The sequence below is a fragment of the Coturnix japonica genome, chromosome 10 (assembly GCF_001577835.2).
Source record: "Coturnix japonica isolate 7356 chromosome 10, Coturnix japonica 2.1, whole genome shotgun sequence".
Lineage (NCBI taxonomy): Eukaryota > Metazoa > Chordata > Aves > Galliformes > Phasianidae > Coturnix > Coturnix japonica.
Window position 1 is genome coordinate 5,986,346 of NC_029525.1, and position 22,105 is coordinate 6,008,450.

Sequence of the window (22,105 nt, forward strand, 5' to 3'; positions counted from 1 at the left end):
CAGCTGTGAGGCCCAGATTTGATGTGAGGCCACCAAGGCAGCCTACCAGGATTCCTCACTGTCTGCAAATGGATTATCCTGCAGATTTTTGTGAGCTTTAGTAAGTGAATAATCAGGATCACAAAGCCTAGACTCGTTACCACACTTCATAACCAACATGGAGGCTATAACAAATATTCCCACAGACCTTTGAAAGGCATTCGTGCTCTCGTTTTCAGAAAGAGTTTTCTGCTTTTTGGGAGCCGTTCCTCTCGGATGTTGTAGCCCAGGGTGTTGCACCGGTTCTTCCTACAGCTGAGGCACAGTCCTTTGTCAAAAGTGTTGATGTCATTGCACCAGTACGCTGTGCTTTGCTTGTCCTCGTGAAGCAGGGAGTCTATGAACAAGTGAACTGACCTCTCATGGGCACATTTCACAGTTTGTGTGATACCTGAAAATGCACAAACAGTACTTTTGTCATTAAAACTACTAAACTGCTAATAAAACTGAATAATTTGCTGTTCAAATCTGTGAAGCCTGCCTGCACAAGGCGGTAAGTATGAAGCTGTTTGGCTGACACCATGCATCAGCAGCTTTATCTTTTTTCAGTATGTTGCATTGTCTCTGTACATTTATGTTTTAGGTACTTTGGAAATGGACTTCTACATGTATAAAACCAGCTTGGAACATTGACAGTGAAGCTCCACAGAGAGCATCACCCTATGTGCAGCTGAAGGACAGTGACTTGGAGAAAGGTGTATTAAGGTAAGTAGTACAGCTTTGTGTTTTGATTTGAAATAACGAATTGCATGCTAGACAAATCTGGCTTAATTAAATTATGTTTTCTATTTTCCTCTGCCACCCAAACAAATACCTTTGAAAATTATTCAAAAGTTCTCGACAGCAGTGTGTACTCATGGTCTTGTTCTCACAAGTGCGAGGCAGCCACATTAGTCAGTGAGAATGATTTGAGCTCAGTCTATGTGAAAATCTAGAACCAATTTCAAGAAAAGAAACTTCTTTATAACGGGAGAGAATGCTCCCCATTCGATGCTGTTTTATCACCATAGATCTATGTGGTTTCCCAGAGTAGCATAAATCCATCTGCAGCGCTGCCGCCCTTGCTGTCCCATTTGTTCTTACCAGTGATCCCATATTGTGCAATGTGGTTATACACATGCATGAAGTGACAGCCTGGCTGAAAGGTGCCTCCATTGGGATAAAAATCGAAATGGGCCACGGGCTGTTTGATGCCAACACTGAGACCCATGTGCTGTTTAGTGAACGTATGAATTGCATCTACGAAGTTTGCATCATCTGGAGATAAACGGTCTGTTGGTGACATTCCTTCAAACAAGGGGCCAGCGGGGTCAAGGCCTGCAACAAAAGCACACAATCCAATTGTGGTATAGTATAGATGGGCTTTTCTTATACTGTTTTGTGACAAATGTCTGATAAACATTTAAAAACATACAGCACTGGAAATTTACAAGGTCTTTCACTGACAGAAACAATGCTAAGAACACTTGTACTGCACAGGGTACATGGATACACCAAAAGGTAAAAAACACACATAATAAACAGTAACTGTTATACACACAAGGACACAGACTGAGATAGATATGTTTGTTATAGGTAAGCCAAGCTCACTACTGCTTTGTCCTTTGAGAAATGTTTACTTAATTTTGTTCTTTGATACTCTAGAGGTCATGCGTTTCAGAGGCCCTTTTGAAAGCAGCAGGTCTACAACAAAGTTGGCTTTTAGCCTACATTTCAGACTTGTAATTTTTAAAGCTTCACTTCCCAGAATCCTAGATGCTGTGTATAATAATTTTCAAATGACTGCAGTACTCAGAAAAAAATAATATTCCAGTTATGCACATTGTTTTTAATTCACTGGGTGCTTTTGTATAAAACTCTTCTTGGGAACTGATTGCTGGATTGCTTACTGCATAGTTTAAAGCTGCTGTTTAGCTTGGAGAAGGAGCTTCTAATATTTCAGGTTCTTCATTTGGTAATATCGGCTGATGTAGCTGCATATATATAACTGGACAAGACTAATAGCAGAGGCTTCAAGTAGGATTACAAGGATGTCACCCTGAAGGCAAGCCTTTTCCTTTTAATAGGTTGTGTCAGTATGAATTTTTTGAGCTTATTGTTACAAGACTGAATAATTTTTGTTGAAGAGTGTGCATACAGTAAATGTACCTTAATATTTTTGCTTATCCATTATCAAGATTTTGATGTGTTAATGTGATTTGAATAAGCAGTGCTAAGGAACTCAGATCCTTTGGCATTGTACACAGGTGTCAATATTGTGATGTGCCATGTGATGTAAGCTTCTTGCCATACAGGCACCATCACAGGAGTTGATTAAGTAAGGGACTGTGGTTTATGGTCATGAATCCAAGAGAGGTGACACACAGAGAGCTGAGGAAAGCAGCTGCAATTGGAGATGAGAGCACTGAGTGTGGCCAAAGATAGGTGGAAGCTTGAAGATGATGTTTACCTTATCTCTGATTCTTTATCTGCAATGGGAAGCCCTAGGAAGGGCATACATTTGGATTTAAGATGATGTATAGTTTTGGTCTTGGTCATATAGGAACAGAATGTCAAATTTTATAAGTTCATAAGACCCAAGAAAGCAAAATAGATTTGTTTCACTGAGATATTCTTTGAAAAGGAAACTACATACAAAATCTATTCAGATAGGGCAGGGAGAAGGCACAGTAATTAAATGCAAATGTTGGCCAGCAACGTTAGTTAAAATTCCAGCAGCCGCTGCTGTGATTAATAAAAAGAGAAAAGAGGAGTTCTTAATTCTAATCTGAACTGACATGTCAAATATCTGTGCAATGTAGGAAAAGAAATCAGTCGGGTGTCGCATTTATTAAAATAATCCTTTTACCTGTAATTCTTCCAATCTTGTTTGTACCGCTGATGTAACTACCAGCAAACCCTGAAACATGAGCTCCTAGGCTGTACCCAATTAGATGAACATTGCTCCTGGAAAACTGAATGGATTCCTGGAAGATAACAGCAGTTTGATTTAGATGCTGAAAATGCAACAAGTAAGCTAGTGAAATGCTTAACTACAAAGAAGGAATACTGTGAGTTGTAACTCAATACATTTGTATGTATGCTGATGCTAAAGGTGAAATGAAGCGCTTGGATCATGCACTAAATTTCTTAGCTGGATGAGTGTTTTTCCTTGCCTCCTTTGTTTGCACCAGGAGAAGGCCAAGCATCTGGGCACTTGGACTTCTGTGGTATGCTCAGGAAAAGCATCAACTGAAGTAGTAGGAGTTCTGTTACTATTTATTGGAAGTGATGCAAGTGTGCATGATGCAGATATGTGTAAGTGGTGACTCTGTCTCTCCTTCGTGCCCGCTCTCCCTACCTGGGAATGTTGTCAAGTAACTTCTAGCCCTGTTATTTCTGTTGAAGAGCAGTTTAGCCCTTTAGTGGTATTGGCTGCAAATCTTTCTGCTTTGCATCTTATTTTCCTTCTACCTCAGTCACCACCGTATTTAAATTAATGTGTTCAAAAATGCGCCGTGAGGCGCAGAAATAAAATTTCATTTCCAATTAGGTAGCTTGAATTATTACTGGAGATAGCTGGCATAAGAGTTACACAGGGTGCACAGTTCACTTAAGTAATTCTCTTTCTAATGTTTTGTTTTCTGCTTTTTTCCCTTGCAGACTCCTCTGTAATATTTCCATTCAGTTGGCTGCAGGTGTAGCTCAAACTGCTGTAAGAGGCAGCCACTCTTTCATACCTAGAGGGACTTTTGATGAGTGGTCACGGCATTAGCATGGCTCTGCACTCATTGCTGCCTGCATGCCATCTGCTTTATGTGTATCTGTCCTCCCTTTAAACTTTGGATCACCAAGCAGTTATTTTAGAATCATCCTTGGGAAACAGAGGGAAAACAAACAAACAAAAAGCCAACAGACGTGATGTCATGCTTGAACTCTGAGTTAAGGATAGATCACAGAAACCCATTTTGCTGAACTAGCCACTTGCAAATGATCATGTGCCTGCTTTCACTGTACAGGACACTTGCTCTTACTTTCTTTTACCAAAAAAGTTCTGAACTTGAAATACTGTTGAGTAGTTTAACAGTTCAGAGAATGTCAGCTCTCTGCACAAGTGGGAATTGAAAAACTAAAGTAGCATGAAATGATCTCACCTCTAAGGACACATGGAAGTATTCTGATAAAAAGAGCACTTGCTTTTTTTCTCTTACATAGTAAAATTTTTAATGAAATCTTGTGAAAATTTATGGAAGAAAAGTTATAGGATATTGAAGAAACTGAATTGATTGAAATAAATAAGCATTAACCAGTTAGTACTTATTATCTTACCTCCAGCCATTCCACAAAGTCTGCTATCTCCTGTCCTATGTAGCGTGTATTCTGTACAGCAATGGGATAGTGCTGGTGAGCAAATGTGAGCCAGTCTGCAATGATCACATTTATTTGTTTATGATGAGACTTCAGAGCTGCTGCCATTTTCCAAATCCAACTTTCTAAAATCCCATCCACCTGTTTAGGTTAAAACAAACAAAAGAAAACAATACAAAAAAAGATTTAAGATGAGCAAGTTGTTTGTATTTCCTCAAATAACAGAACATTCTAAACTCTTCCAGTCATTTGACAGAATTTGGAAGTCTTAGTTTTGAGTTTCAATTCATACTTCTCTGAGAGCATAATCTGCACATTAAATGAATGTGAATGTTGAACATTGATAGCAGCAGCCTCAGCTCTATAGTTTCTCTTTTAGAAGAGCGTAGAATTTGAACATATTCTTGTGCGTGGGAGTCTTGGCTAAGGTAATCTAGGGCAATATTCCATCTCTGCTGTTCTGTGTTATGAGAGTTATGTGCATCAAGGGAGTTGCTCAAGGTTTCCTTGATTGGATATTTGCAGTGGCAAAAGGAAATCATCTTATTATTGCCTTTTATTTGGTCATACTTATTTTATGAGGATCAGGTTTCTGTTCAAATTAGATGACTTCTTATCCTGCTGTATCTTTTGTTTCTTTTTCAACTGAGAAGCTGATAAAATTTCACTATAGCATAGAAATTCTATGCAATTGGGCAATTTTTTGGATGTTTTTGTCTTTTTTAACCATTTAACTGGGAGCAGTTCAGTGATAATTCACTGACTTTTCAACTATAAAAGCTTATAGAGAAGTCCTCTCTGCAGGTGTACCCATGAGAAGGACGTGGGCAGTTTGTGTGCACTTCTTTCCAAGAAATCTGTAAATACCTGGCAGTGAACATACCGGAGAAATGAAACCTGATATTCAGTCCTCCAGAGGCACAGTGCATTAATTCTGCTGCTTGTTCTAACTCTGCTGGCTGTAAACCAGGGCTGAAACTAATTCCTGGCATGGGATTCCCATAAGAAAAATCATTTCTCGATCATTCCTTCAGAATCTTGGTGGGGAATTCCCACTTTTCATTATTTCTTGCTATGATTCCCACCATCTTTGAGATCCCAGTTTTTCTTCTGATGTTGCTTTTGGCATTAGCATAACGAGGAGGAAAGTATATCAAATCAGATGCAGTTTGAATTAAAAATAAAATGTGTGTTCATACCGACCAGCCATGGACTATCATCACGAGAGGAAGAGAGGCATTGAAACTGCATTTGTCAAGAGTCTCCAACTGATTAAACAAAATCTGACATGCTTCTCCAGTTGTATCTGTATAGAGTTGAAATTTGGTTTCTAAGCTTTGCTGATCTTTCTTTGTTCTAGAGTGCTGACTCTGTGATCCCAGTGCCTCTGAAATGAAATTCATAGTAAGTCATAATAGCATGGAATCTAAAACCTGAAGAAGTTACTAGTAAGACAGCTTATAAGATACAGTAAACTGTTAAGGTCAAATGTGTTTAATTGTTACCTACTCCAGGTGGGCCTAACCTGTGCATTTTATGTCCAAAAAATTGATTTATAATTTCGAAGTTTGAGATAGTATAGATGTGCACCTAAATCAGTCTATTCATGCAGTAACAATTAACTTCTAGACAACATGATGAATGATTCTTTCTCGCTAAAAGGATTTGATGAAATATTCTAGTTGTAAAACTTTTAAAAAACTCTGTAGTTTAAGTAGCTTCATACATACAGAATAGCATTTTCAGAAAGGTCTATTGAGTATCTGGGATGGTGTCTGTTCTTAAGAAAGGAGTGGCAGGGTGAACTGTAGTCTCATCAACATTATGAATTGAGAAGGAAAAAAAACATTGAATATACAGAGATTGCTGAAAAATGGGGTATAATAAAATAGAGGCTTACAAAAAGCACACTGTGTTAAGCAAGTGTGGTGTCTCCTTCTGATAAGGCTTCAGACTTTTTATGTTGTTTATCTTAAAATTATCCAGATAATAAATTTGTTAAGTATAGAGTGGATGAGAATTAGAGGAAGAAATGACCAGACAAAGGAGAGGCTACAGATCTTTGAAAAGGAAACTTTTAGAGTGGAGAGAGTGTTGTTCCTGGGGACTGTTTTTTTGGCTAATCATAGTGTAGTATTTCAATGTAAGAAGCCATCAGGAAAGGTACAAAACTGACAAACACTGGGATGCGTTTGCAGAGACTACAAAGTTAAACACTAACAGCTTGAGAACCTTGAAGATACAGTAATATAAGCAGGTAGTATATTCAAATTATGAAGCACAAGGTCATGCAGTTGGTATGGACTGCTCTGTATCTACAGCTCAAAAATGGAAGCAACAAAAGTGTAAAAAGATAATGGTAATAAATAGCAAAACTGACTGAGTCATTGCTGTGATTTGGCTCTGAGAAAGGAAAATGTTATTCCAAGATGCATCAAAGAGATGTTTTTGATACAAAGAGAGAACGTTTGTGCCAATAATACATTTAGTAGCAGCGTAAAGAACAGTGTTCATAGCTCTTATTATCACCCTCAGGTCACACCAATTCAAGCTGCAACAGATGCTCAACAGCACCTCTGACATGGTCATGCAGGAAGTCAGTGCATTTGATGTATGTCTGTGTTCACTGCAACTTCTGTGCTCATAGAAGCTTTCAGAATGCATCTAAAATTGTAATATATTATTTTGTACATTATATCTACAAATACATCCTGATGCATTCTACAAGAGTGCTCCATTTTTAGCACAAAATGGCAAACATAAAGATTATTAACTTTTCTTCCACTATATGTGTGCTTTCTCTGGTTTATTCCTCATTTACATGTTCCCCCTGTGCCTGTTACAATGCTGACACTTTGTCGCTCTGTTGTTTGTGCATGTTTCAGAAAACAATCATGAATAGCTGTTTTGTTTATACATCCACTGTGGGAATGTTTTGTGTTGTTTTTAACTTGCCAGTAAGTCTAACAAAGGGATTTAAAAAATACTTTGTGGCTTTCAAAAGTCAAAATTTCCAATGGAATCTATTGTATCATTAGACAACTGCATCAAGTTATTAATCCGTTTAATGACTTGGAGAAGGTAATAGTATCTAAAGAGCCTTACAACACTCTTGCTAAAAATGTCATGCATGTGACACAGAGACATGATCAAAGGCAACTGCCTTTCAAAGGTTTCGTAGGTAAGTCTGCAAAAACTGCAAAATAAACCAGCTGAATATTTTCAGTGCTTGTTGCAGCTGAGTTTGGAAGGTTTTTTATAAAATTACCTCTTAGCCAGCTAGTTTGCTGGCTGACTTAGTAGAATCATGGGATGGCTTGGGTTGGAAGGGGCCTTAAGGATAACCTCCCTGCTGCCACCCAACAGCACCTCCAGGGATGAGACATCCACAGCTTCTCTGGGCAGCCTGTTCCAGTGCCTCACTACCCTCTGAGTAAAAAATTTCCTCCTAATATCTAATCTAAATTTCCCCTCTTTTAGTTTAAAGCATTCCCCTTTGTTCTGCCACAAGCAAGACATGGAAAAGGTCAGTCTCCCTCATTCTGTTGTTCTCTGTAGATCTTAGTTCAACATGAATCCTTCAGAGAGGCAGTACAATATGGTCACGTTGATCCGTATGCTAACATAAATTACCTTCATGCAGAACAGCATGAAAAATGACATGAAATTTCATGACTTCTCAGTACCCTGGAGGAAGCTTATCCTTTCCTTGATCTGTGTTAGTGACGTGTCTGTGAGATGCAACACTGCTTTTGTAACACCACTTAATTGTAGTGTAGCAAAGTTTCTTTGTAATTATTTTGAGGTTAGTTTTGGCATGTGAACCAAAATGACTGTGACTTCTTTTTGTTTGTTTGTTTGCTGAAAAGTAAAACCAAAAGATTGATTCCGAGTTTAACGATATGAACCATTTCTATTTTCTTGAATTTACAAAGAGGAAAAAAAAACTACATTCCTGGTAGCAGTAGTTCTAGCAGCCACCTGAATGCTATGCACATTAGAATGCACAAGATATAAATTCATTTATTATTTGCCATTATTCATATTTAATTATTATTCCTATTACTAGTTTATTGCTTTAGGTGATAGCAATCATGATTATAATGTCTCCAAACTAAAATGAAAGGAACATGTGAAGAATAATGAGAAGGCTAGTAAATATGAAGAAACAATATTTTTTCCTTTGAAATCAGGACTTGGCAATAATATGATAATATGGAACATACATAGTATATTTGAACTGAATTTTCTGTTTAGATGTAGAAGCAGATTAATCCAGGAGAGTAACTTGGATCAAATTATCTCAAAAGGTGAGAAATTGAATATTTTCCTTTACTGCAGAATTTTTCATTACCTTTTGAAATTTACAGGTGCAGTCTTGAAGTTTTAAGACTAGTGAATGAATACTTTACTGGAATGTAGACCAGGTTTGGACACTGACCATGGTTTGAAGCCATAAAATATTGTATGCTTTCTGGGCCAAGAGATTGAGAATCCAAATATATTTCTTTCTGAGTTGGCAGAAAAATACCACACATCTGTTTCATGTTGTGACAAAATCTACCTAAAGATGTGTCAGAATGACAAAGTATTGTAAAAGTATATATAGTAAGAGTGAAATTTTAGTATTTGGTCAGCTGTGTCTTTTAAATTTATCTAAATTTGGATCTAAATTTAAATTTATCTAAATTTATTTAAATTGAAATGCAGCATTAAAAACTTTGATTTAAATTGATGTTCCCAATTATGAGAGGTGGTTTTCCCTGCTGAGAAAAATGATGTTTAGCTTCCTTCTTCAGGAAGAATTTCTCTGTGAGATATTACTGGAAGGGACTAAAGAGAACATCTCATTGGCACTCAGAGGCAATTGAAAAATTAAGTAAACTTCAACAGAAGCTGAACTTTGGACTCTGTAACATATCACAGACGCTCTCATTTCCAATAGATAGATTTTTTTTGTCACCAAGAAGATGAGGTAATGACACAAATTTGTTCAAGTCCCTCAATTTGATGATAAATGCTTCCCTTAGAGCCATTCTTGCTAAAAGTGTAGTTGTCAGTGTTGCAGTTGGATACAGGAATACCACATGTACTTAGCATATCCATGTTTACTATTTTTCCTGCTAAATTAATATTTCTCTTGTTAGTTTTGAATACTGCATTGATCCATAGCACGGAAAGAGTCACTTTCTGGTTATTTTGCTTTATTTTTCTAATTGTTCTTCCTTGTAAAACTCTTTTTTAATACTTGAAACTTAAAAAATGATTTTCCACGTTTTCTTTATTTAGAATCAAGTATCAAGGTAATGATTGAAGAACAAAGAAAATAAAGATAATAATTGCACTCCCCCACCACCACCACCATTATCTGCCTCCCCACTGTTAATTGTTCTTTTTGTCTTTTCATATCAGGTGAAAAGATAATGGAGATGTACTCAAACACTTGTCCAGTTAAATTAGGTTCTGAACTCTGGATTCTAGGCTGATGCCATGTGCACAACAGTGCATACAGTCTTGCTCTCCCCTCTTGAAAATGGTGGATAAGGATGCACCAACTACACAACTATTAAACTGCCTGCATTATTTATGGGGTAACAAATACGCTGTCCTCATCTAAAGCAAAGCACTTCTAAATGTGAATGTTTAAGTGCCGCTTGTGCAATCCATAATTGCTAAATTGAAATTAGTACCTCAAGGGTTTCATCTGACCTAATCTGAATTCTATGAACCGAAATACTGGGAAATCATTAGAATATTAATCTTTCCAGGAATACTTTGGACTAACCCATAATATGAATCTCGGATTGTATTGTTACTATAAATAAATGCTGACAGCAACAACAAAAATCTCCATCTGTTGCTTAATGCAAACTTTGATAGTTTCAAGTGATATTTAGAAGTAGGTAGATGCAGGGGAAGAAAAAACTTGCAGTATTTTTTAGTTGTACACTTCATGTTCATTTGACCTTTAATTTTCTGCAGCCTTTCTTTCCAGTACTATTTTCTCTCCCTTCGTGGAAGTGCTTGTTTGCAAATATGTGCATGACTAAATTCTTGGCCAGAGTTTCTGCCAAAATAATCAGATGCCTGATTTGGAGCTTACATTTCCATAATAAAGGCAAAAAGAAGAAATGGTCTCAAACTGCCTGGATGAAATATATTCTTACAGTGCTGTCAGAGAATATAGCTAATGAATAAAGACAAATATGAAACAAAGTAGATTAGGACAGGGATTGTAACAACTAAAAATAATGTGGTGCTGAGATCTATAAAATCATAAACTGTATGGAAGAAATAAAGAAGGGATCAGTTGTTTGTCTCTTCTAGCACAAGGTGTGAGTGTTATTTTGACAGCAAAAGTTGAAGCAGCTCTCCACAAGACATGTACTTAATCTGAGGAATTCCCTGCCAGATGTGATGTAGGTATTAAGCATTTATGGAGGGTCAGTTGGACCATGGAAGCATCTGTGTAAAAGAAATCCACTGCGGATTACTAAATGGACTGACAGAGCCACTTACTCACAAGATCCTTGATCTGCAAAAGATTGATGACTGTGACTGTGATGGGGGGAAGTTTTGCAGTGTATGTAAACTTTTCCTTCTCTGGAAGCATCAGCTGTTGGGCACAGCAGCAGATGAATGAACTAGGTGAACCTTTGGTTGCATCCACTACAGTTGGTGTAGTTGATGTAGGATGTGGCTTTGTAGGATATGAAAGCATTTTCCTGTTCAGTTCCAGTAAAATCCAAATCCTAAACCCAGAAAAAGTAGACAGGAGGATTCAAACTGCATTTGTATCTTGCTTATAACTTTATGGTTCAGAACATTTCCTTCAATTTTATTTCTCAGGAACCAAGAAAAAAATCTCTATTACCTATATGCATTTTCCTTGCTGCCATTTCTTGTACAATGACACTATCGTGACAGGAGTAAACTGAGTAGTGGAGGGGGAAACAGACAGCTTAGCAAAAGATTATACATTTTTGGAGTTTTATTTTTAGGAGAGGTGTGCTGGAAGTGAGAGTTCATTTTCTGCTTATGGCCTTGCTTTTTTTGCTGTGTGATCCTGCAGTGAAGTCACTTGTCTGGTGCCAACTTGCTATGTCAGAAATTCAGCATAATTTCTGGATCACAGCATTAGGTAGGACAAGGAGAAATGAAATGCATGCAGCATAAATGCATGAAGGCAGAAAAAAATAATTAGGAACTTGAAACAATTAGAAAATAGAGGCCACAGAATCTTTAGAATATTAGCAAAGGAAGATGGAGAGTGAAACTCACAGGGCTGTGAGTCTGGACCAGCTTAGTATGCTCCGTTCCTTGCAAGGTGGAAGGCAGAGCAAGCTGCAGAGCCAGGCTGGGAGGTGCAGTGGGCAGGCACTATATTCATATGCACAGCCAGTCTTGTCTGCACAGGAAAGTCGGTGAATTGTTAGTTTACTTCTGGATTTTTGGTATTAGCTGCTCTCAGAAAGTACCCTTGTGAATATTTATGCTTGGCACCATTCTGATACTCTGAATAAGAAAAAGGTCTGTTCTGGAGTTTGCAGAAAGGCAGCGGGAAATAAAGAGGTCAGTGGTGCATGGACAATGATTGAGAGTTGTAATGGAAAGGAGAGAGAGAGCAGAATTTGGATGAGTTTTTGCCTTAGGGCGGAAGTAACAATTAGAAGATGATGACACATCAACCTCAGGCAGCACACTGGTTAAGTGAGAGAATCTGCCCAGCTTGAGTATAACTAAATCCCAGAGTAAGCAGGCTTTGTTCATTTCAGCAAACAGGACTAAGCATCCAAAGGCCTCAGTCTAAGAATGGTGACCTGGCAGCTGATCCCAAGGCATTTTTGTATTTCCAAGATATCTATATTTAAAAGAAATGATGGAAAAATTGCAAAAGAGTTCTTGGGACTTTTTCTTTCCTCACCCTCTCCTCCCTTTCTTCCCTCTTCTCTTGCCTCTCAGATGTGATGACCCTTTATTTTTTATTGTGCCCTTTGATGTTTATATAGTATACCTTTGCTTTGCTTTTGCAGTTTTTGTCTGAACCAAAAACCTGTTTTTGTAGCAGCTTTTTTGTTTGCTTTGAGACTCTCAAGTTGTGTTCATCTAAGCAGGAGTCTGATGCTTTCACTGGTGTGGTATTTAAATGCTTTTAAACATCATTTTAAGTATATCCTGAGTTTCTCCAAACATGTATTTTGCAATGAGGGCATGCAGTTCTTCTGAAACTTCCACAGTGTATATGGTTTATGAAAGTATCTTCATGCAGGAATGTCTAGAAGTGAGACTCCCTATCAAAAATTGACTGGAATTATTTTTATTTTAAAAAGGATCCTTTATCCATGTATTGTGGATGAATTTTAAGTAGATTTTGCCTGGTGAATCTTTGTTAGGGATTCTATTGTTGCAGTCATACAATATACATATTTATTATGACTTTCTGTATATAGATGAACTTGTGCCTTATGATCACTGTTACCATGTGAGCTGTAGTTCACAAACTTCTGGAGTACTTTTGTTCAGCACTCTAGTACTACTTTCTTTTATTGAGTGATCTCACAATGGTGTATTATGAAGAGTTGTTAGCATAAGTTTGGGCTCAGCAAGCATTACTAAAACAAACAAACAAAAAAACAATTGGGAAAATGAACAAATGTATGAACTGCACCTCGTGTTTGAAAGCCTGCAATAAAAAAAGTTCCAGATCCCAAATGTGTCTCCCAACAATTTGCATGAAGTAGAAGCTGTCAGCAGAAGAATCTTAAAGCCAGGACAGACAGAAAGAGGGTTCTGCAGGGATGCTTAAGTTACCGTGATGCTTTTGGTCTGTGAACAGAGTTCTGGAACTCCGTTCAGACAAAGCTGCTTTTTCCCATCTTAGCAAGTTTCTGATAATGCTTTGAACAGAAGTACCATTCTCCGTATTACACTGTTTTCCTACTTGGAATAGAGTTTTATTTTTTAGATGTTTTCCATGTTGGAAGTGCAGACTGTCTGCATTCATCAGCTGCTCTTGTTCATTCTCTCCAGAATCCCTCAATCTTCACAAACTCACAAATACAAGAAGAAAAACTGTTACTTTGAGTTTCTTTGGTCTTTGCTTGCAATATTTCAATGGGGATAAATTTACCGAATCAAATTAGCTCATGAATGTGCTGCTGAAATACTTCTCATGGTGTTGGACTTGCTGATGGGTGGCTGAGGAATCTCCCTTGAGTTCTGTCACCAGAAGCTGTGCTACAGAATCCAACACGGCAGCACAGTGGAAGTGTATGGAAGCCAGGTTTGTTTTATCCAAGCAAAATGGATCTGCTTTTGTCAAGAAAATCCAACAAACATGGAAAATATTAAATTTTACTATAACTGTTAGATCTGTGGCCTTGATAATTTGGATCTATGAGATTTTTCCAAAAGCAGTGCCTATTTTACTTATTGAAATCTCATCTTCAAGAAGTGGAAATTTAAGGATTTTGATTGTGGCATTTGCTGGGATGAAAACAGAAAAATCCTCTGTAAAGGAAAAATCCTCTGTTAAAGGTGAGGATGGGATCATTAAACAATGGACATATTAAATCTGACAGCCTGGAAAGCACAAACAAAGAATTAAGAGTTCAGTTGCCAGATGGTGAAAAATAAGTTTTTCATAGTTGATCACGCAGCAGCAAGGCTAACAAAGAGCCTGCAGTTTTCCTTTTGAAATCGGTGGGAGCTGGGAGCACTTAGTGCCTTTCATGGGCTGTGACTGGTTTGTGGCTTTCACCTCAGGAGCTCCCTAAGCCTGTCTAGTACTCTAGAAACTTTAGTCCCCTGACAGCTTTCCCTGCTGATATAGCTTATAAGAATTATTACTGTTAACAGGTTTTAGATCTCCAAGTTCTTTCATGTCCAAGAAGTGAGTATGAACTGCATGGTATATGTATATACAGTGTTACTGAATTAAAACTGATTTGCTGGAAATGAGATGACAGTCAGCTGGCTAATTATTGGATGTCAGCATGTTGAAGCTTTCGTGTAAGATTCACATACGGAGTTATCTCATAGTGGGCTTGTCCCTTCTATGACAAATATTGAATTAGATCATGCTGAGTTTGGCTCCTTAGTAAGTAGGATGATTCACCAAGTTTGCATGTAGCCTGGGTATAGCTTAGAAGAGAAAGGACAGTAAATCACCAAATTGAATTAGCACACAGAGCCCTGATTAAGTGCATCTCATGAGATGACACCATTAAAAATACAGAGACTTACACATTACTGGTGAAGGTGCCACTGCTGCCAAGGCATGGTCCTGGGTATTGTGCATCCATGGGGGTTACAGCAGAGAACTCAGAGGTCCTACAGCCCTGTTCCTGAGCAGTGCTGCTGTGAGTCTTGCACTCATCTCATTCAGTTCACTCAGTCAATGTGTAAGTTCACTTTTCTTTCCCCTTGGTTAGCCTGCAGACTTAGCAAGCTGAAATTACACATGCTAAAGTCAGATAAGTACTAAGTTATCAGGCAACATAGGAAAGAAATGAGATCACAGAATCAATCGGGTATTTACTCCCTGAAACTGTATTTGAAACTCCAAGGAGAAGAGTGTCAGAAATTTAAAGCAGAAGTTACCTAAAGACTTGTATAAAGAATTTATGTCTTCCAACAGCAATGATTATTTAAAAATTTACATTTCCATTTTTCTCAATATTATTCTGTTAAAAATATCAATGTAGCCAGCTCAAATCTCCTGTACTTTTCTATTAGCATAAGAAAAAGTATCTTTCAAAGCACTTGGGACTTAGAACCTCTGCATTCAGTTGACTGGCACAAAGTATGCAGGCTCTGAACTTAAAAATCCTCCACATTATTACAAGCCAGTCATATTTGGCTTCATGGAAGTAGCTGAGAAAACCTGTTGAGGCAGCTGGAATCATGTTACTCTTTAATGCTTGAGAGGGGACATAGCAGAACCAAAACTTCTTATGTGTTCAGTGTGGGGGAAAGTAATGGTTTGTTATTAATCCAGAAATGGCAGTCTCTTGTATTTAGTTGCCCAGAAGAGAGATCAGTGTGTCAGCTGAACAACCAGATAGCCATTCTTGCTACTTGGTAGGTAGCTGCCCTTGCTAAATATGGCTAATGTGCAATAAGGACTAGAACAGTGTTAGAATGATGCATCTTTCCTACCATTCTGTGTGAACTATAAATGTGCCGTAGGTGTAAGTATTAAGGAGCACAGTGGGCAACATTGGTGATAGGTGGACAGTTGGACTAGGTGGTCTTAAAAGTCTTTTCCAACCTTAATGATTTTATGATTCCATTCTCTGATTCTAAGGCATGTAATCAAAATTATCATGCAGTCAGTCATAAGAATGGCTGTGTGAGTAGAATCCCAGTAGCAACTCTGAAAACCTATAGCCAGTTAATGGCACTTGGACATGCAAGAAAAAGGGAGGCTGAACCAGGGGCCTGATCCTGCAATACTCTGAGTAGGAGCAGGGGTATTCCAGAGGTTGTGGCAGCAACTGGGTGCAGTTGCATTTCAGAATCTCATGAAGTTGTCTGTAAATGCAAGGAAGAAACATAAGTGTGCAAACATGGAGATTACCCCTCTGTGCAGAATGGAGTTTCTGCCTAAGAATTTAATTTGGCATTGTCCTCATAACTACTATAGTTTCTCGAAAGCTGCTTTCCCATATTGTGCATAGGTGGTGTTTATAGCACTAAGTCATGCTCCTGATTCAACTTAGCATGTCTAGAATCTGTCATATTTTGTAGGGCAAAGGAAGAGGGACTTCTATTCATATGCAGAGAATTAAAGACTCAAAATGGGAGACATGTCTTCTTATATCTTCCTATAGAACAGTGGTTCTTCCTTAAAAAATTCTCCTTTTCAGAATGACTTTATTATATTTAAATTCACTTTGCAGAAAAATTACAATTTTTTAGGTTTTTTTGTTTTGTTTTTGGTTTTTTTTCTCTTTTCTGTGACAATAGATACAAAGCTATTTGGATGCAGAGTCTCCTTTATTTATAAAGATCTGAACAAGGTTCGTAATACATAACTGCCTTGGAATGCCAGTACTCAAGGAGTATATTATGACAGTGGACACACGTGCTCAACTGCATCCATCTATCTGTGCTGGCAACGAGGTCACCACCTCCAGCTTTTTATCACCTCCCACCAGACAGAGATTACCACCCTTAAGTTCTGTTGCTAATGCTTCACTGCCTATTTGTTGCAAGCAAAATAAGATAGATTGCCTCAAATCACCTGTTTGAACTGTTAATAATAACCTAATTTATTTTGCTTGAAGCAAACTAGGGGATGCTTACTTGAACAGATATCAACTGTATGTGTTAGATAAACTGGTAGCTTTCAGGATATGGTGAATAGCTGGGAGAGTGCTACAGGCAGTTACCTTTGACTTGAGAAAGGATGCTTGTTCACAGCATGAGACACACATGCAATGAATCAGTAACTTCCAGAAGACCACTTCAGTGAATAAATTTCACTAATTTCTTTGGATTTTGAAATGTACATCAGATAAATTGGTTTGCATTAACACTCTCTCAATCCTAGTGTGAACATTATAGTCTTTTCACTGTAGTATAGAGATATGCAAATTATACAGCTACAAATAGAGCCTATGCATTATATTGTCATATTCTCAGCAAGCAACATATACATTTCTGTAGCTAGAAATAATTTTGAATTTTTCCCTTTTGTTAAGCTACAGAAAGCTCCATAATTATCCCAGTGTGCACTTTTGTCTCTGTAAACCTTCATTTGGTTCATCTTAGTATCCACCTTGATAGCACAGTCAAAAGGTTACACAGATAAATGTAATCATTTGCTTCTGTCACACCTGAAACACTAAGTAGATATATTTACCCACTTTGCTATTTTTCCTTATATCCAAGTTCAGCTTAGAGTCCTCAGAGCTGAATTTTTATTAAAAAAAAGTATAGTAATCTATCATAATTTATGTGGACAGGTTGCAGAAAGTGATGTTATAATGCACATAGAACACAACATCTTGCTTTCTTTATCCAGGTCAGAACATAATTTCCTTTTTGCTTTGGTGTATCTCTACAGAGCTATGTTAATATCCAGTAAACATCCATGTTGGCTTCTTCATCATTTGAACAACATAAAATACTGAGTTTAATATTTACTTTACAAAGCACTATAGCCTTTGACTGTATTGAGCTGCTTTATATAGACTCAGCAAAACCACATCCTCAAATATCCAACTGAAATATTCCCTCTCCCATTCTAAAGCAACTACACTTAGACCAGTGCTGTGTGTTTTGTCCAAAAGGAAGCTGAGCATGCTACTCCATGTAGGAAATACTCAGCATTCTGTCATTGATGTGAGTTCTAGACTCCAGTCTCCCCTTGATGACCCCATGTAAAAATAACATAAATAATAAAAAATTTAAAATCACCTCTGTTAGCTTTTCCATTATAGTTGGTTATGATAAGAGAAGAAGAGATGTCAGGTTGGGGATTGCTTTTTTAAGCTGGAACGATGTCAGTGTTTCAATGTCATTTGCACCTTGACATTGAAACAGACAAAATATGTTGATATCAGATCCCAGACAAACCAGAGAAGCTGCACTGCCAGCATGGCCTTTGTTCATTGCAGAGCCAGCTTCAGCCAAGTTTGTTCTCATTCCTGTCTGTTGGGCTTAAAATGGCATTTTTGTTCTGGTACAAAGGTGGTTAGTGAGTCACCTGTTAAATGAACAGGTGAGCTCAGCCATAGCTCATAGCAGAAATGAAATCTGAAGGTTGCTGTTGTGTTCTGTTTCGCTGAGCACTAACTTAGCAGTGCCATCTTCACTACACGTGTTGCTGTGACAGTTCTCAGCGATGGCTTTTACACGGAAGAATTATTGAGTGGCATCTCTCTGCCATGTCTCTGGTTAAAGAAATTTAAAAATCTGAACCATGTGATAACGGAGTATTCAGATAGCTACAGCTATAACAAACTTCAGTGGAAGCTGAGCATGGTATGTACTCAGAACCATATTGATTTTGATGGAAAAGCACATGAAGAAAACAAGGAAGGTAAGCATGACTTAAACATTAGGGAAATATAGTTATCTAAACAGACATCTAGATAGTAACTCTAATTATTGATGATAATATTTGGTATTGAGAGCTGCTACTTCCCAGCAAGAAGTATGGGTGAATAAAAATGATGAACTGATTTGACTTGGCACGTTTCAGAAATGTGAATTTTACAAGAAAATATGAGTTAAGTAAAGTCACTGTACAGTAAGTTCTGTTATTTTCCTATTTTTAGAAGGACTGTGAATTTTCTAGGAATATTAAGTAGGCATCTCTCAATAGGATTTGAGAAGTTACATTCATTTTACTTTGTACTAAAATGCTGAATGCATTTCATCTCCAAAATGCTGACAGGTTACCAAAGCAGTTATTTTTATTTACTCTGTAAAATCTTACAGAAAAAAAGAAAGGAAGAAAAAGATCATTTTTAACAGCAGGTGACAGAAGTGGCTTTTGATAGCTGAATTATATATAAAAGCAATTTATACCAAGCTCACTGAAGAAAATAGAGCCTCCCCTCCCTCCAAAAAATAGACAATTTTGCACCCTTCCCACCACCTCCACACTCAGATTTTAGTCTGGTGCTGTCATTGTTAGTCTGTGTATTTTGAGATTGTTCCCAGTTCAGCCTGCGACTCAGAGAACATGAGAATTTATAATCAAACTGTATGTGGAGAATATACTGGCTACTATCAATCTATTCTTTGCCCTAATTCTACTGTCACAGACTTTGCATTGCTGTGGTTACATTTAATGATAAACTCGCTTCTCATGTTTGGTTATTTGGTTGTGGTTTTTTGTTTGTTTGTTTGTTTTGGTTGGTTGGCTTGCTGTTGTTTTCCTTTCCAAAAAAGTGTGTACCTGTTTACAGATACTCTACATACATCTGTATTGAACACTGGTGGATCTTGCTTGCTTTTCAGGCTCCTGTAGCTAGCAGCTGGGGGTGTATCACACCCTTTTCATGGGGCCTGGGTCCACTGTTTGAAATGAGAGTAGTGAAGCTATTTCTCCTCTTTCATTTCACTTTACAGCAGCAACATGGATTTTGTTCAGATTTATTGGAGACAGCCTAAACTAAATAACTGGCATTGCAAGCAGGAAAAGTTGCTCTCTGCTCAGTCCATTTTGAATTAGGTCCATCAATTACTCCTCCACACTGGGTTCAACAACTCCTATAACTTTCTCTATGGATTCATGTGGAGGGATATTTTTTAAAAAAGAAAATATTCTCTTCTACCTGAACCTAGCCAACCTATCAGCAAAACCTTCCATTAACTGAAGTTTATTTTTTTAGAACTTCTTTGCTAACCTTTCAGGTAATTAAATGTAATTATGCTGTTATGTAATTATAGTCTTTATATTCTACATATGCTGATTTCTAACTTTATGCTGCAGATATTCTGTCCTTTTCAATAAGTGTTGCTTCCGTGGTGTTGTTTCTAATCTGAGCTGGTGCTCTGTGTTAGCAGTCATCCTTTGGGACATGTTTGCTGAAATACAGTAAGAATTATTAGTTAAAATTAATGTTCATTTTGTGCTAAGTATACTGCCTTCGCAGCCATTATTGCTTCTTTTATTCACAGCTTTCAATTTACTTAGTCCTGGACAAAAGCTTTTGGGGTGCAGGAGTGATGGATTACTTTGCTTTTTTGTTGTTGTTGTTTTTTTTTTTAATTAACCAGTCATTACCACTCTGTCACATTCATAGGTTTCTTTAATGGGCAGCTCTCCCAGCTCAGCATTTCCTGATGAATTTCAGATATTGAAAAGTTATTTATCTGAAGTATGTGCCTGAAATACTTGTGGAAGACAAATACTATTTAAATATTTTCCTCCAAATTCTTGATATAATTAAAATATCCTTTTACATTTCATGAGAAGTGGGGAATAAAAAGGCAGTAAACATGCAATTAGGAAATAAAATTCTAGTCTGCATCTATCTGTCTCTTTTGTCCCTGATACAAATAGGATAAAAGTTAGTCTTGTGTATGGGAACTGCTGAGTCATGGCCTGACCCACTGATGGAGCACCTGTGGAAAGGACTTGGTCAGCCCTGGGAGCACAGGTGAAGGCAATTCAGCTGTGGGACTGGAAGGGGTGGAGCCTGGCTGCACCTCTCTTAGACCCCATTTAGGGGCTGACTGCCACTGGGGAAGGGTCTCTGGTTGGAGATCCCTCCCTTGTGGACTCTTTCCTGTGATATAGATCTTCAGAGATGGGTGAGTTCCTTTACTTTTCCTTTGAGATGCCACTTGATCTGTGCCGGTCCCTTTGCTGTTATGCGTTCTTGTATTGCCCTTCCTCTGTGCTAATCTTTCCAATTGTAGCAGTCTTGTATTATGCCAGAAGTTCTCAGCTGTAGCCTGTCAAGCTGTTTGAGTTTCTGCCATCCTAAAGTCCAGGTTGAAACTGTTCAGTCTGTTGTTTTTTAAAGGGGTACTGCTTTCTGCTGTAAATTCTCTGGCTAGTCTGTGTTGGGGCTGGAATGAATTCAAAATGAGAAAATGATAATTATGTATATATATTCACAGGTTTCTTATTCTTTTTCTTAAACGACTTACTGAGAGAACGTGAAAACTAGTTCATAACCTTGCTACAATGAGTTCTGTTTGGGCCATGTATTCCTCTGGATGGGAAGCACGCTGAGTGGTGTGTCTGTAGCACAACAGCATCCCAAAGGGCAGAGGTTGCCTAGGGCTAATTGTGGGGGAGAGATGCACAGCGCTCCAATATAGCTTCTGTAATTCTGTTCTCTGATTTCTCCAGAGAAGAATTCTACTGGATGTAGAATGACAGTGTAACACACAAAGTTTACTGTAGCGTTACGTTCTAGAGTAGAGTTGTTCTACACTGTTGTTAAGCACTGACATATTCTAAATCTCCCAGGCAACAGACTGCAGTTGAATGAGTTTTCCTAATCTTGTCCTTGGCTCTGCAAGGTGTGAACGCGTCAGCAAAGTGAGGGTTTGGCCAGCATGCAAGGACAGCCCACCATATGTAGAATGTGTGATGTAGCTATTCTCATCATGGTACTTGCATCCATTTCACCAGCAGTCCTTGGCCCTCTCACCTCTCCTGCCTAAACTCAGTGGTGTTGTGCTTCGCTCTGTGCTGCTTTTAAGGATAACTCCACCCAGCAGCATAAATTAAATGTTGACCAAGTGTTGAAATATGAATAAGTTCTTTTATGAGTGTAAATACTGCTACTGCTGTGTTGGTTTTGGCCCAGACATGCCTCAGGCATTATGCATCCAGACAAAATGCTGTACTGGTTATCCATGTGATACTGTTCTGCATGTGATACTGGGAGAGGGTATCTAAGGATGATGCTGCTGACTCATAGGATAAAAGGAGTATTCTGGGAGGACACAATAGCTGATCTGTTTGCCAATATGAATGCAAAGCTAACTTTCAGCAGGACTGAAAGGAAGGCAGAGTATTTTGTGGGGAAAGAAATACGGGGCTTTGAAGACTGGAGACATGGGAAAACCTTGAGTTACTTCTGGCACATCTGATAAAATCTTGGTCAGTAAAATAAAGGGTTAGTTAGGGGAACCCTCAATTGTCTTCTGTTCCTGATTGACTAGCTGTAAATCCTACAGGCTGTTTGACATTAGTCACAGGAACAGTTTGCTGAGGGCAGTCATTGAAATGACTCTTCAA

The 22,105-nt window shown here is 38.0% G+C and overlaps 1 protein-coding gene across 2 annotated transcripts in view; it reads right to left on the reverse strand.

The window, feature by feature from the left end:
* Positions 1-22,105, reverse strand: part of LIPC (lipase C, hepatic type) — a 36,451-nt gene that overhangs the window by 6,713 nt on the left and 7,633 nt on the right. The window contains exons 3-7 of one of the 2 annotated variants that reach the window (XM_015872405.2): positions 5,586-5,773; positions 4,348-4,527; positions 2,888-3,005; positions 1,123-1,356; positions 188-430 (exon numbers count right to left, since the gene is read on the reverse strand). In XM_015872405.2, the coding sequence (XP_015727891.1) occupies positions 188-430; positions 1,123-1,356; positions 2,888-3,005; positions 4,348-4,527; positions 5,586-5,773 (963 nt within the window). The remainder of the gene's footprint in view (positions 1-187; positions 431-1,122; positions 1,357-2,887; positions 3,006-4,347; positions 4,528-5,585; positions 5,774-22,105) is intronic. The other variant, XM_015872406.2, reaches the window with a different exon arrangement.